Source organism: Ammospiza nelsoni, chromosome 14 (genome assembly GCF_027579445.1).
Source record: "Ammospiza nelsoni isolate bAmmNel1 chromosome 14, bAmmNel1.pri, whole genome shotgun sequence".
NCBI lineage: Eukaryota > Metazoa > Chordata > Aves > Passeriformes > Passerellidae > Ammospiza > Ammospiza nelsoni.
The window spans coordinates 18,941,463-18,953,855 of NC_080646.1; the positions used below are offsets into that span (position 1 = coordinate 18,941,463).

Sequence of the window (12,393 nt, forward strand, 5' to 3'; positions counted from 1 at the left end):
CGGGGAAAAGCTAAAGGCACATTTAAGAGGGCAGTTTTTGATAAACTGGGAAATTGCTGTAATGCTTGCATGTGAGGCAGGCTACTTCCAGTGCTGCTGAAGCAGAACCACTCCAAGGGCAAGCCAGGAGAAAGCACAAACCTTATGAACAGTCAATTAATAAAAGGTATGAAACTTCTGGTACATTGAAGTTCAAAAGCTTTGAAGTATTCTTTCTCAAACTGAATTCAAGTTATTGAAAACCTGAATTACTTTGGAACACTTACCATATTTGTAGCTTGATTTTCTTTCCATCTAATTCTATTGTTCTGATTTTAAAGTCGATTCCTGCCAGAGAAAGAGACACTCCTAAGTTTTGCAGTTAATGAAAAGGAAGTGTTCAGTTTCCTTTTGCCAATTTGGTAAGAGCAAACTTAGCCAAAAGAACCATTCTGAAGCTGCCATTTCTTCCACACACTTGGAAGTGCTGAAAATACACCGTTTTCAGCTGCATCCAACGTGGCAAGGATAAATTATTCTGCACAATGCAAGCAAGCCAAGCTCAGACTCAGTACTAGTTAGCCAAGAGCATCAGAGGAAGACTTGACCTCCAGATTTTCCATTTCACACCAGTAAGGGCACTGGTATGAGTGTGTATTTCTCCTGAAGATCTGACCAGTTCCTGCAGTTTGAGTCAATTCTCTGGTACCTCTGGCTCATCCTGTGACCCCTCAGAGTTCCTTCCCAAAGCCAGCATCTACTTTTGAAAACTGATGTTTGATGCAATCTGATCAGACATCACAGTAAATGGTAACACAACACAGGAGATATGAGACTCCTTTTCCAAGAACACTCATTTGGGAACAATTAAAATTTTCTAGGAAGCTCCAAAAAAGCATCAAGAAAACACTTCTCTCCTTTTCCCCTTTACACTTCCACATAGTACCCATCAGTTCTAAGAATGATTTTCAAAATAAATTTCAGATTTTAAGCCATAGGTTTTAAAAAAAGATTGAAAAAATTAATTCAGAAGGGTTTAATAATGTTTTGGTTTTTTTTGGTTTTTTTTTTTTTTTTTAAGGTTTAGAGGGGTGAAATGGATTTCCAAACAGACTAGCCCCTTAATCCTAACTACTGTAACTTTTGGATCTCTAAATCTGTATTACAACACAGGTCAAACTGGGACTGTTCAAGCCTCACTACTACACGACTGCCAGATTTTTCAATCTTGTGACAGTATCCCTCAGATTAATTGGTTTGGAAACAAATGGCCCACTTGTTCTTCACTGCATCTTAAATAGTTACTTGATACTTAGCTGTAGTTTGTAAAAGATGGGTGTAAGTTAGAAAAAATTAAATACATTTTCTTAAAATGTAATTTAATTTACAATTATCAAAAGTATCTTAATTGGGAAAATGCTGCTTCTAGCTTTAAGAATTAATCCAGATACTAAACAGGAAGCTATGGGAGTTTTTACTACACCACAGTGGAAACTGAATATGAAATATGGATGTTCATTAGTTATTTGAATTTCATTCTTCTCACATACAATATTACTATTTTAATATATGGAAAATAACAAGTTTTGGCCACTTAATGTGCCATGGATATGTAGCTCAACTCATTAGTTAGAATACAAATTATGAGCAAAAATATCACATCAGCACATGAAATTAATTGCATTAATTAAAATGCTATGATTGCCAGTACAATTGCAACTGCACAAGATTCACTGGTAGAAAAAAAGAGACTTTCATTAATTCACACTCTACTAAAAATGACATGAGAATTATATGCACTTTCAAAAAATTTCCATCCTACATAAGTTTGGCAAATGTTTCCATTTCCATAACAGAGGATATTGCCTCCCTTGTTGTAAAGATTTTTTTCTTAACTAGGTGCAATCACAGCTGTTGAAATCACAGACAATTGTATTCAGGTCTGAAAACAAATAACCTTTGCCCTGAATGGATTTTGTTTTGACCTCAAAGGTTATAAAGCACAAATATGGATTTCTCTGGAAAGAGCATTTTATCGTGGCAACAGCAAATTAAATCAGTTCCAAAAGTTCATTTGTGAAGCTTTGGGAAGCAAGTATCAGGAAAAGCAGATTGAGAAGGAGAATTGTGCCTGCAGTGAGAGCTGCTGGAGCTGAGACACAGCAGCGAGGGATCCTGCAGGGGTGGCTTTCTGAGGAGGACTCAGCACAAGCTCCCCACCTGCACCAATCCAGCTCCTGCACAGACTGGTTTCTCGTGGTTACTCATTTCCCTCGCAGCACTGAAATTATTTATACAACCACTCCTTCTAAAAGTCAGGACCTGCACAAAAAATATCTTCTCAGAACTTAAAATTCCTAGTATGAACTTCACCAAAATTCTCAATGATTTTCAAAGCGAAAAGAAGAACATAAAGGGAAAGGCTGTAAGTACCTCTGCAACTGTAACTTTTTGGAGGTTAAAATGAACTAGAAACTGATGTTTCTTTTGCTCTTCAGCATGAGGAAGTGGTGAGCTACACACATTGAGAGCAAGCCTGGTGACATGTGCTGCCACTTCCGCCCAATGCTCTTGCACGGTAAAGCACAAACCACGATCTGCTCACAGCCACCTCCAAATTACACCATGGAAAACACTCCACAGCTAGAGATTGCAACAATAACCCCTCACAGAGGATTTCTGTTCTTAATCCATTCTTCTTTTGCACAGTCATACACTGGGATACAAAAGTTTGAAAAGTTACTTAGGCCAAATGAAGATGAGTCAGTGAATTAAAGTTTGCTTGCAAAGGATCACACAGTTTGCAGTTTTAAAATGCAACATGAAATGCTGTTCTTCCAGTAGGGAGAAAAAGCCCAGAAACATCTGGATGTCCCTCTGAAGTTAAGTTTTAGAAGCTTTCAGAAAACACAGACCCAGATTAATGCTTAAGAGTGCAGATGCTAACACATTAATTAACTGCTGAATTGGAGTTGTCACACTAGCATGTCAGTAAATATTAGATCAGAACTATACAGAAACATTTGTTGCAGGAATCACAAACCTGCATTCTGCAAGGATAGAACCAGAATGTGCAATCTGAACTGCACATTAGTTAGGGCTGTATTTGCTTGCATTTCCCTTGCAGCATGGGGTAAAAGCAGCTGTGGGTTTATTGTTCTTCAAAATCCTTTCCAGATCCTTGCTAACTACAGGCAGAGGGGCATCCTCTCTCCTCACTTCACTGAGGGTGTTTGCTTCCATAGCTCCCAACAAAACCCTGTCCAGGAGCACACTGGGCAGCATCCTCAGGGCCACACAAAGGCTCTCACAGAACCCCTGGCAGCTCTGTGCTGCTGTGCCCACCTTGCATTGCTCTGCACAGCTGATAAAATTCAGGACACGCCTGCCCAGTGACACTCAGCCAAACGCCACAGGGACTGGCCTCACCTGGCCTCTTCTGGTTTAAGCCAAGAACTCATGTCCACCTCATATCCCAAAGCTCTTCTGCCACTGCCTTTCCCCCTACTCCACTTCCCAGCTGTTTCTGCCCACCTGGGCAGATTTTACCCATAATTAAGCTGCCGTGCAATAATTTTCAAAAGACACAGGGAAACATTAGAAAGAGCTCACAACACTACAGTAGTAAGCACCAGAACTGCCCAGCAGCACACAGGGAGCAGCTCCCTTTCCAGCTCTAGTACCAGGGGTTTTCTACCATGAACCTCAACAAACCAGCCTGACGCAGCCCTTACAGGAATGGAAGGACAAACTGAGCAGGGAGGCTGGAAAAGTTCATTTTGTTACTTTAGTTTTTAAAACAGCAGCTCACTCTCAGGGCATCACTGTTACTCTTTTGTTCTCCCCTCACCCTGATTTTAACCCTGTAGCCATCAGAGCCAATATCTCATGTTTTTCATGCTACAGTATCTGTTCCAGCTAGGACTCCACTACAACTTTCCCCTGCACAGCACCACTGCCTGGACAGATTGTCTTGTTTGTTCTTTTCAACAAAATTGCTGTTGCAGAAATGCTACAGCACAAAGAAAGCAAAGAAACCAAACTGAAGCATTCTGGTTGGAGCCAGTAAGCTGTTCCAACTGTACCAGAAAATAATTCCTGAAGGTAAAGGTTTCTTTAGGGGGACTTCAGTCTGCTCAGCAAAATGCTTCTGGAAGGGTCAAGTTCCTGAATGTTTTCTACCAGCAGTAAAATGCAGACACAAAAGCAATTTGTACAAATAAAACTGAAACAAAAAATCCTGCCACTGACAGGCAAATATTAGAATTCTTGACCTTTACCTTTATTACCCAATTCAGCAGTATTTTAAGTTAATTTTTCATGTGGCTCAACACTAGTTTGCAGCAGGAGGACCTTATGTGTGCAGCTGTAGCAAGAAATCAGACAGGAAATCAGCACCATTCAGGATGTAAATAAACATCAGACTCTGATAGCTTGTATATCTACCCCAGCAGAGTATTGCTCCATCTCTGACAAATCCATACTTTAAGTATTCAATGTACTAGCATTTTAATTTGTTTACCTTTTGGTTTTATTTAATATATAAGCCAAAGACATTTTAAGAAGTCAGTGAACACAAAAATTGGCAAAGATACTGAAAACATGAATACCAGATTAGCTTTCTAGAGAAATCTTATTTTAGTCCCATCTATCAAAGAGCATAAAAGATGCACCAGAGTTTATTAAAACAAAAAGGGAACTGTTTTGCATGACCTGCATATAATAAAAGCCTCACCCTCTTAAAGAAGCTGTCTTCCTATTGTCTTACATCTAACTTTACTCCTTTGAAGTAAGAATGGAAGAATGAAATGGAAATGAAAAACTTTTTTTTTTTTTAATGGGATTCCACAATAAACAGAACTTAGTGGCACTCACCACCACTGGAGACAGACCACAATAAAAGGGATGGGGGAAAGAGTCAAGGTACAAAGTCTCATTAGCCCTCTGAGCAAGTCAGCATGGGAAAAATTGGAGTTTATGCATCAAATCTTAAGCCAGGCTTGATCCAGCTTCACAGCACTGGTCCTTTCTAGCCTGCTTGGTTTATACATGAGGTGGTGGGGTGTTGATTTTTTTCAATAGGCTGAGCTGGGAAAAGAGAACTCCTCAGGAATTCTTTACTGCAGGACACGTAAGAGTCTTAAGATGCACAAAAAGAAAGGAAAACATTTTCTGCAGTCACTTGGGTTAAGTGAATTAAAAGTAACTTTGAACTAAGCAAGTACATTTGTAATTTACCTTCAAACAAAAAAAAAAGGTGAGAAGAGGCACATAAATAACTGAAAATCAATATGCTTCACCCTCAGATTGTTGAATCCTGGGAGAGAATTACTCAGGAGATACTTCTCCCTCCAGGCTGTGCATTTGTGGGCAGCAGTGGCTGCAGCTGCACAGAGGAGCAGGGAAGAGCAAGCAGTGCTGCTCACCCTCCAAGGGAGAGCTCAGCAGCAAACTCTCACCTGAGACACAGCAGCTCCTCCAGCATCACCTCTGCCAGGGCATTTCCATCCTTCTGAGGGGCCCTGTCACACACAGGGGACACACAGCAGGGACCAGCACAATGATCAGCAGGTGACACACAGCAGGGACCAGCACTGGTCACACTCCAGGTGACACACAGCAGGGAAAACCATTGATCACACAGGAGTTGGGTGAGGACACACAGGAACAGAGCACTGGGGGCCCTGTCACACACCTGTCACACTCCAGGTGACACACAGCAGGGACCAGCACTGGTCACACAGGAGTTGGGTGAGGGTACACAGGAACACAGCACTGGGGCCCTGTCACACACCTGTCACACTCCAGGTGACACAGAGCAGGGACCAGCACTGGTCACACACAGCTGGGTGAGGACACACAGGAACAGAGCACTGGGGGTCCTGTCACACACCTGTCACACTCCAGGTGACACAGAGCAGGGACCAGCACTGGTCACACACAGCTGGGTGAGGACACACAGGAACAGAGCACTGGGGCCCTGTCACACACCTGTCACACTCCAGGTGACACAGAGCAGGGACCAGCACTGGTCACACAGGAGTTGGGTGAGGATACACAGGAACAGAGCACTGGGGCCCTGTCACACTCCAGGTGACACACAGCAGGGACCAGCACTGGTCACAGAGCTGGCTGAGGACACACCACAACACACCCTCCATGGACAGATCAGTTCTCCACAAACTTGCTCTTTTCATATCTATCCAACAGTTAAGGGACATCAATTTGTTCCCACAAGCTTACCCACAGATCGCTCCTTTTTTTGTTCTCAGCAGGAGCTATTGCAAGGTTTGGATTAAATACACAATTATTTTTTTAATGTGGTTTTCAAGAGAACATTTTCTTGTGCTACATCAGTGTACTGTCTCAATCTACAAAGGTAGATAAATGAAACTTCAGAAAGTTGCTTTTAAATTAATACTCCTACAATAATTATAGCAAAATAAAAAATGACAAAATAGGAGTCAGGATTACTGTAAAGGGCAGGACAGAGAACCCTTGCAACATCCCAGTGTGTCATACAGCCTCATACAAAAGAACAAACTCTGACCATTTTGAACTTGAACGTTTAGCCTTAGTCCCTAGTAACATCCGCAGAGAATTTTCAGATGATCTCAGCAATGCCTTGTATCAGTATGTAAATTAAAGAGGCAGGAGTTTTTTATTGCACCATTCAGAAACACAGCAGACTAACATGAAACACCCCACCAGGCTAAAGGTCAACATTTTCTCAAAAGCCGTAAAGCGAATTATTTTAGAACTAAACACAAGTGCAACCACTTCTTGTTACTGTTTCACAACTTAAAGGGACACAGTGACTTGCATTCTTTCTGGGCAGCCCACAAGAGCCCACAACACACTGGTAACCCTGAGTGGGCTGAACAGGCTCCTTCAGGTTAACTGGCCTTTCTTCATCTGGCTCCTCACTGCCACCAAGAACCCAAACCCAGAGTTCCACATGAAGCACAGAGCAGTGTCTTGCACCTTGGAAGTTATTAATACAGAAAGGCTCTGGAAGTTTAGAAAGCTAGAAACTTAGAAAGTTTAGTTTAGGCTCTTCTTTCCCTCAGGTCTGCAAGATGTGCAGTGTGCAGCTTTGTACAACAGGAAATAAATTTTTGCCACGTGCTCCAATGGGTAAGAACACCACATTTCCCCATCTAGAAGGTGGCTTATGAACACAAAAATTTGATTCTTCTTTCACAAGTCCAGTGCTTAATACTGGCAAAACAAATCTATAGAAATGGCTGAAGGAGGTAAGGCAATAAAGAACGGGGATGCCATGTGAATGTTTCCTGCTCCTAAAGCCTTGAGGCTGATAAGGAACATCAGCTCAGGGTGCCAGTCCTGTGCCACTTCCTGCAGCACATGTCCCCTCAGCTGTGGCACAACTGCCACCTAAGCTGCCTTGCTTTAGATAAGCCACTTTCTACTTAAAAGAGAACAAGGGATTCAGAATACAATTTATAACCAATAGAATCAGAGCAACATTTGGAATGCCCATGTTTTTTACAGCTCACCAGCCCACAGTGTGCTCTGATTACCACACTAAGATCTGAATGCAGGGCTCCTGTGAGTTCTGCCCCCACAGCTGTGCACTGCAGTGCTTCAGGGTGGACACTGCAACATCCTGAGCACCAAAATTCTCTTTTCAGTGTTTTGAATTCAACTTGCAGATTGCTCTGAGCAACCTTTGAAATACATTATTTTAAACGCAAAAAATACTCAATATAAAATTCAAGACTACAAAACAACATAACACTAGAAACTTAGTTGAAATTTGACATGAGTGAAATTATCAACTGTCACAAAAGCCCAACTTTAAAAGGGCTGAGTCCCTGCAGAATGTATTTTAGAGCTTACAATCTAGATACCATGAAAGTGCACAGGAATTAACTTGTGGTCTACCTCTCATTCTATTTTCAATGCAAGATAAGCTATGCTTGATGGTAACTCAGTTTCATCTAAAGCAATTTTAAAATAGATTAAAATTGTACTATTGATACAGACAGCAAAGTTTGTTTATTTTAAGGATTATTTATAGACTGCCTGTGTCTAAGAGAAATGCATTAACTTAGTTGCTTAGAGGACATATTCCTTTCAAGCCAAGATGCAACTGGAGTGCAGCAAACATGAAAAACTCTGCCACATGCTCTAATAGGTAAGAACACCAGATTTCCCCATCTAGAAGGTGGCTTATGAATACAAAAATTTGATGCCTCTTCCAGAAGTCTAGTGCTTAATACAAGACAACATGTGATTGATCCTTATCAAAAGCAGAAATCAATAGGTAAGACCAAAAAAAAAAAAAAAAAAAAAAAGCTCCCCCAAAGTGGAATTTTCAAGAACAGGAAAAAAAAAAATAAAAGAGTTCTCCTGAATTTCTTGCCTGTAAATGAACTATGTTTGTAGGTGTAGAAAACATAGAAAATTATGTCTTTAACCAAAATAACTCTAACTGAATATTGCTGTCAGGAAAAAGACAAAAATAATTACTTTGACCAAAGTTAGCATCTTAAGAATCCAAAAGATTGAGAAAATGGCTTATTAAAAAAGTCTCATGCAATCAATACTCCCTTGCCACCATGATTTAAATTTCATATTTTACTATTTATATACCAAGCCTCAGCTGTGACAACAAGAACAGCCCAAAAAGATTAGGATTGGTTTTGCTCCTGGTACATCTATACATCTGGCCAGTGAGAAATGGAGATGTCACTTCTTCTTGAAAAAGCCTCTTAAAAGTTTCAAGGCTCTACATGACCTGGTTATTCAGAGTGAGGAAATAAAGATTTTGGGTGGCCAGGCCATTGTTTGTTTGAAACAGAAGAGGTGCTCCATGCAAAGTGAGCACACTGAGTGTCCCAGGAGCCACAAAGCAAAGCAAGAAGTGGCAAGTCCATGAGTGCTCACAGATAAGATGCCCTCACACAGTTCAAAAAATGCACTTTGTACCTTCTATTGCAGCCCTGCCTGTGACTGGCACCACATAAAAACCCCATGAGCTGCAGGTTTAGCACAGGTATGGAAAATACCATGGGAACACTTGGCATGGACAGGTGAGCACTGCTACAGCCCAAAACTTATACTGCCAAACACTTCCTTGATGGGTTCAGGGATGCTACAAAACCACCAGAGATAAAAAATAATTAAATTGGGTAATGTTAGAGCAGGTGTAAATTACACATGATCACTGTAAAGACAGAAGTGATAAAATTTCTGGAAGTTTTACAGGAATGCACAAAGACTCTGTTCACTTTAAAGGGCACAGATGCTTACACTGGAAAAAAAAAGTACAGAAAACCAAAAAAAAACTCCACACATATCAACAATATCAGTAAAACAGCTCTTGGCTTTAACTGACACTCTGTCCAAAAGGATCCAAGAAGAGCAAAATGTCTCATCCAGCAAGAATTATCCTTGTTAAAATAAATAATCTCATCTAGGAATTTCAGTTAGAGTCTGAAATTCAGTTGGGTTAGAAGCAAGTGTAAGTACCCAGTGAGGCAGCAAAATCAGGCCAAAAAGTCAAAGCAGAAGGTTTAAAGTTAGTGAAGTTAGTGTTATAGACAGCACTCTCAGCAGCCCCAAAACACCATTTTTATCAGAGGCTTTTTTAAAGCTTTAACACAGGGATAAGTAAGCATGGGGTGGATTTGGTTTGTCATTTGCTGATTTGTTTGGGAAGCCAAGGACATGAGAAAAGAAGGGCTGCTTTAACTTCTTACATGAATGACAAAACAGGCCTTTTTTTGAAAGGTTTTTACTACCTATACCAACAGGCACAGCTACCTAACTTATTAAGAAAGGTCACACTTTCTGGCACAGCTGTTTTCTCCTCCTACATCATCCAAGTTCTTTTAATGAATTAATTTTAATTAATGCTTTAATTTCTTCATTTGCTTTTCCTGCTTTGCATGTTCTAAGTACTCCTCTCTACATCACTTCTGCTAAGCCAGAGAAGTTCTCCCAGGCAGTTCCTCTGTTTCTTTTTCCTCCTTTCCATGCCTGGGTTGACACAGACACTCCATCTCTAATCCCAGCAGAAGTCACACCACACAGACAAGATATTTGGGCACAGCAAAGGAAAGCTATTGCTCTGTGTCAGGTGGGAGAATTGAGGATTTTGTTGGGAGTGTGGAGGCAGGGGAAGCAGTGGATGTGCTCCCTGCTGACACACACTTCAGCTTTGCCCAATTTCTTACACTCAGCCTGGTTTTCCCAATCTCCAGATGTGGAGCCAGACTCCTACTAGTGACCAGCCTGCTTGACATGTTTTTGATGTTGCCATACATACAAGAGGATGCCACTGATATTCAGCATCAGGGTTTTCTCTCTGGTGCCCAAAGCAGAAGAGTCTGCATGATGGCAGCAAAATTAACACATCTTAAACTTGGTCAACTGTTTGTTCTCTAGAAGAGAAACCTTCTGACACATACAGTATTTTACTTGCCTTTAACTACATACAATCTAATCAAAAGTGTCATGGCTTACATTTAACAGCAAAGTTTACTATAAACCACAAGATTAAACTGATATTAGATGCAATTACTGGTCAAAAACCCTCTAAAAGGCACTAAATTACAACCCAGTGCAAGCTCTGTTGGGACAGGAAGTTACTGACCTAAGTTTTGAGCTGCAAGTCTGGTAACTAAAAGCCTCTGGGTCAAGTTTTGGGTCCCAGAGTAGAAAAAGATGGAAAGCTTGAGAGAGGGTCCAAAGGAGGGCCATGAGGATGGTGAAGCCTTATGGGGAACAGATGAGGGCACTTGGTCTGCTCAGCCTGGAGCCAGACTCAAAGATCTTTCTGTGCCCATTCCAACTCAGGATATCCTGAGTCTGTCATCCTAACTCTGTACAAAAGCCTGACACAGTCCAACTTTATTGATGCTACTATTAGTCCTAGCTTATCCATATTAGAAAAGCATCAGAGCTGGTTTATATATTTAGTCAGCCTGATGACTTGACACTTAAGCCACCATAACATCCAATTAAAGGCAAAAGGCAATATAATATCCTTTGAGTTAAAACCACATAACTTCTACCACAAAACATGAAATAAACCATCATTATAAACACTGCATGTATTATTATTATTATTAATAATAATTAGTTAATTTATAATATGAATAATAATTAGTTAACTAATAATAATAGTTAGTTAATTTCTGAAGTAAGACAGTCCAAGATGTATTTCCACTAAAAGAATGTATTTCTACTGCAGAAGGACTAGGAAATCCATCCTAAAAAGTACATTAAAAATTCCCAAACAAAAGCTCTCAAAGCCTGTATCCATCAACCAATTCCTACCCTTATTCAAAGTTAGTCTGTGTTCTTAACTTTGCATTCAAACCAAGTCACAAAAGCAGCTCCAAACTGCCCTCCTGTCACTCAAATAACCAGTAACACATAACCAAGACAGACCTCCATCTGCCAATTAGCAACAGGCATCAACACTCAGACATCTGTCACGCTGTTTCAGAGTAAAACACGCAACACAAAAGCTGCAGCAGCATTTTTAACAAAAGCCAAATAATTTCCACTCCATTGTTGGCTTGTTGAAGAATACAGTGAGGTAATGCAACCTCACCAGCAGATGAAAATCAAAGTTAAGATGTCCTTTGCTACCAGCTAGGTGTTAGTATCAAATTCAAAGTTACAAGACACACAAACTTCAATGCTTTTAACCTGCAATACCTTCAGCTACAACTTCCTGTTCAATATCAGGACATCATCTTGCTGACGTTGAAAACAGAATCATTCTTCCACTTTCATATTTACCTGTTTCCCTTATTCCATGTAAACCCTGTCCTAAAGAGATACCCTAATCCCAGATCCCACAAGCCTTGAACACACACTCCCACCCTGCAGACACATGTAACAGTGCCACCTGAGTGGGAGTGACCTCACCTCAGTCACTCCAAAGTGCAGATGACAATCAGTTTGGAGTAATGACCATTAATAAAGAACTCCTGGCAATGCTTTCCTGATGCTTCCCTGCCCTCCCTTCCCTGCTCATCTATCATTGATGTGTTTTCTCCTACAGCTCCAACCATCTGGAGAAGCCCAAAAGAAATCAACTGACTAAGGACAGGAAATGCTGCAGCTTAATGGGAGGGTGGGTAACAAAACCCCAAACCCCAAGAAAGCAACAATCACTCCTTGTCCATCATACAAATAAGTAACTGTGAAGAAGAAGAGTAGAAATATTCATGATTTGACTTGAATACACTAAAACAATTTCCATTACACTTTACAGACATGGAAATTTCACTGCAAAAGGGAAGCTGGTGATTTTGCTTGACAAAGGATTTTCATGGAAGTGTTCAAAGGTCAGCACACACGTGCTTGCCTGCCAGAGTAGTGTCCTATTTTGAAAGATGTAGACTAAGGAAAAGTTACTTCTGTAAAATC

General features: G+C 40.7%; 1 protein-coding gene across 5 annotated transcripts in view; it reads right to left on the reverse strand.

The window, feature by feature from the left end:
• Nucleotides 1-12,393, reverse strand: part of RAB8B (RAB8B, member RAS oncogene family) — a 29,317-nt gene that overhangs the window by 12,563 nt on the left and 4,361 nt on the right. For all 5 annotated transcript variants that reach the window (XR_009419387.1, XM_059481807.1, XM_059481808.1 and 2 more), the window contains exon 2: nt 267-327. Coding sequence is in view for 4 of the 5 variants with exons in the window: in XM_059481807.1 (XP_059337790.1) it covers nt 267-327 (61 nt within the window). In the remaining variant the exon portion in view is untranslated. The remainder of the gene's footprint in view (nt 1-266; nt 328-12,393) is intronic.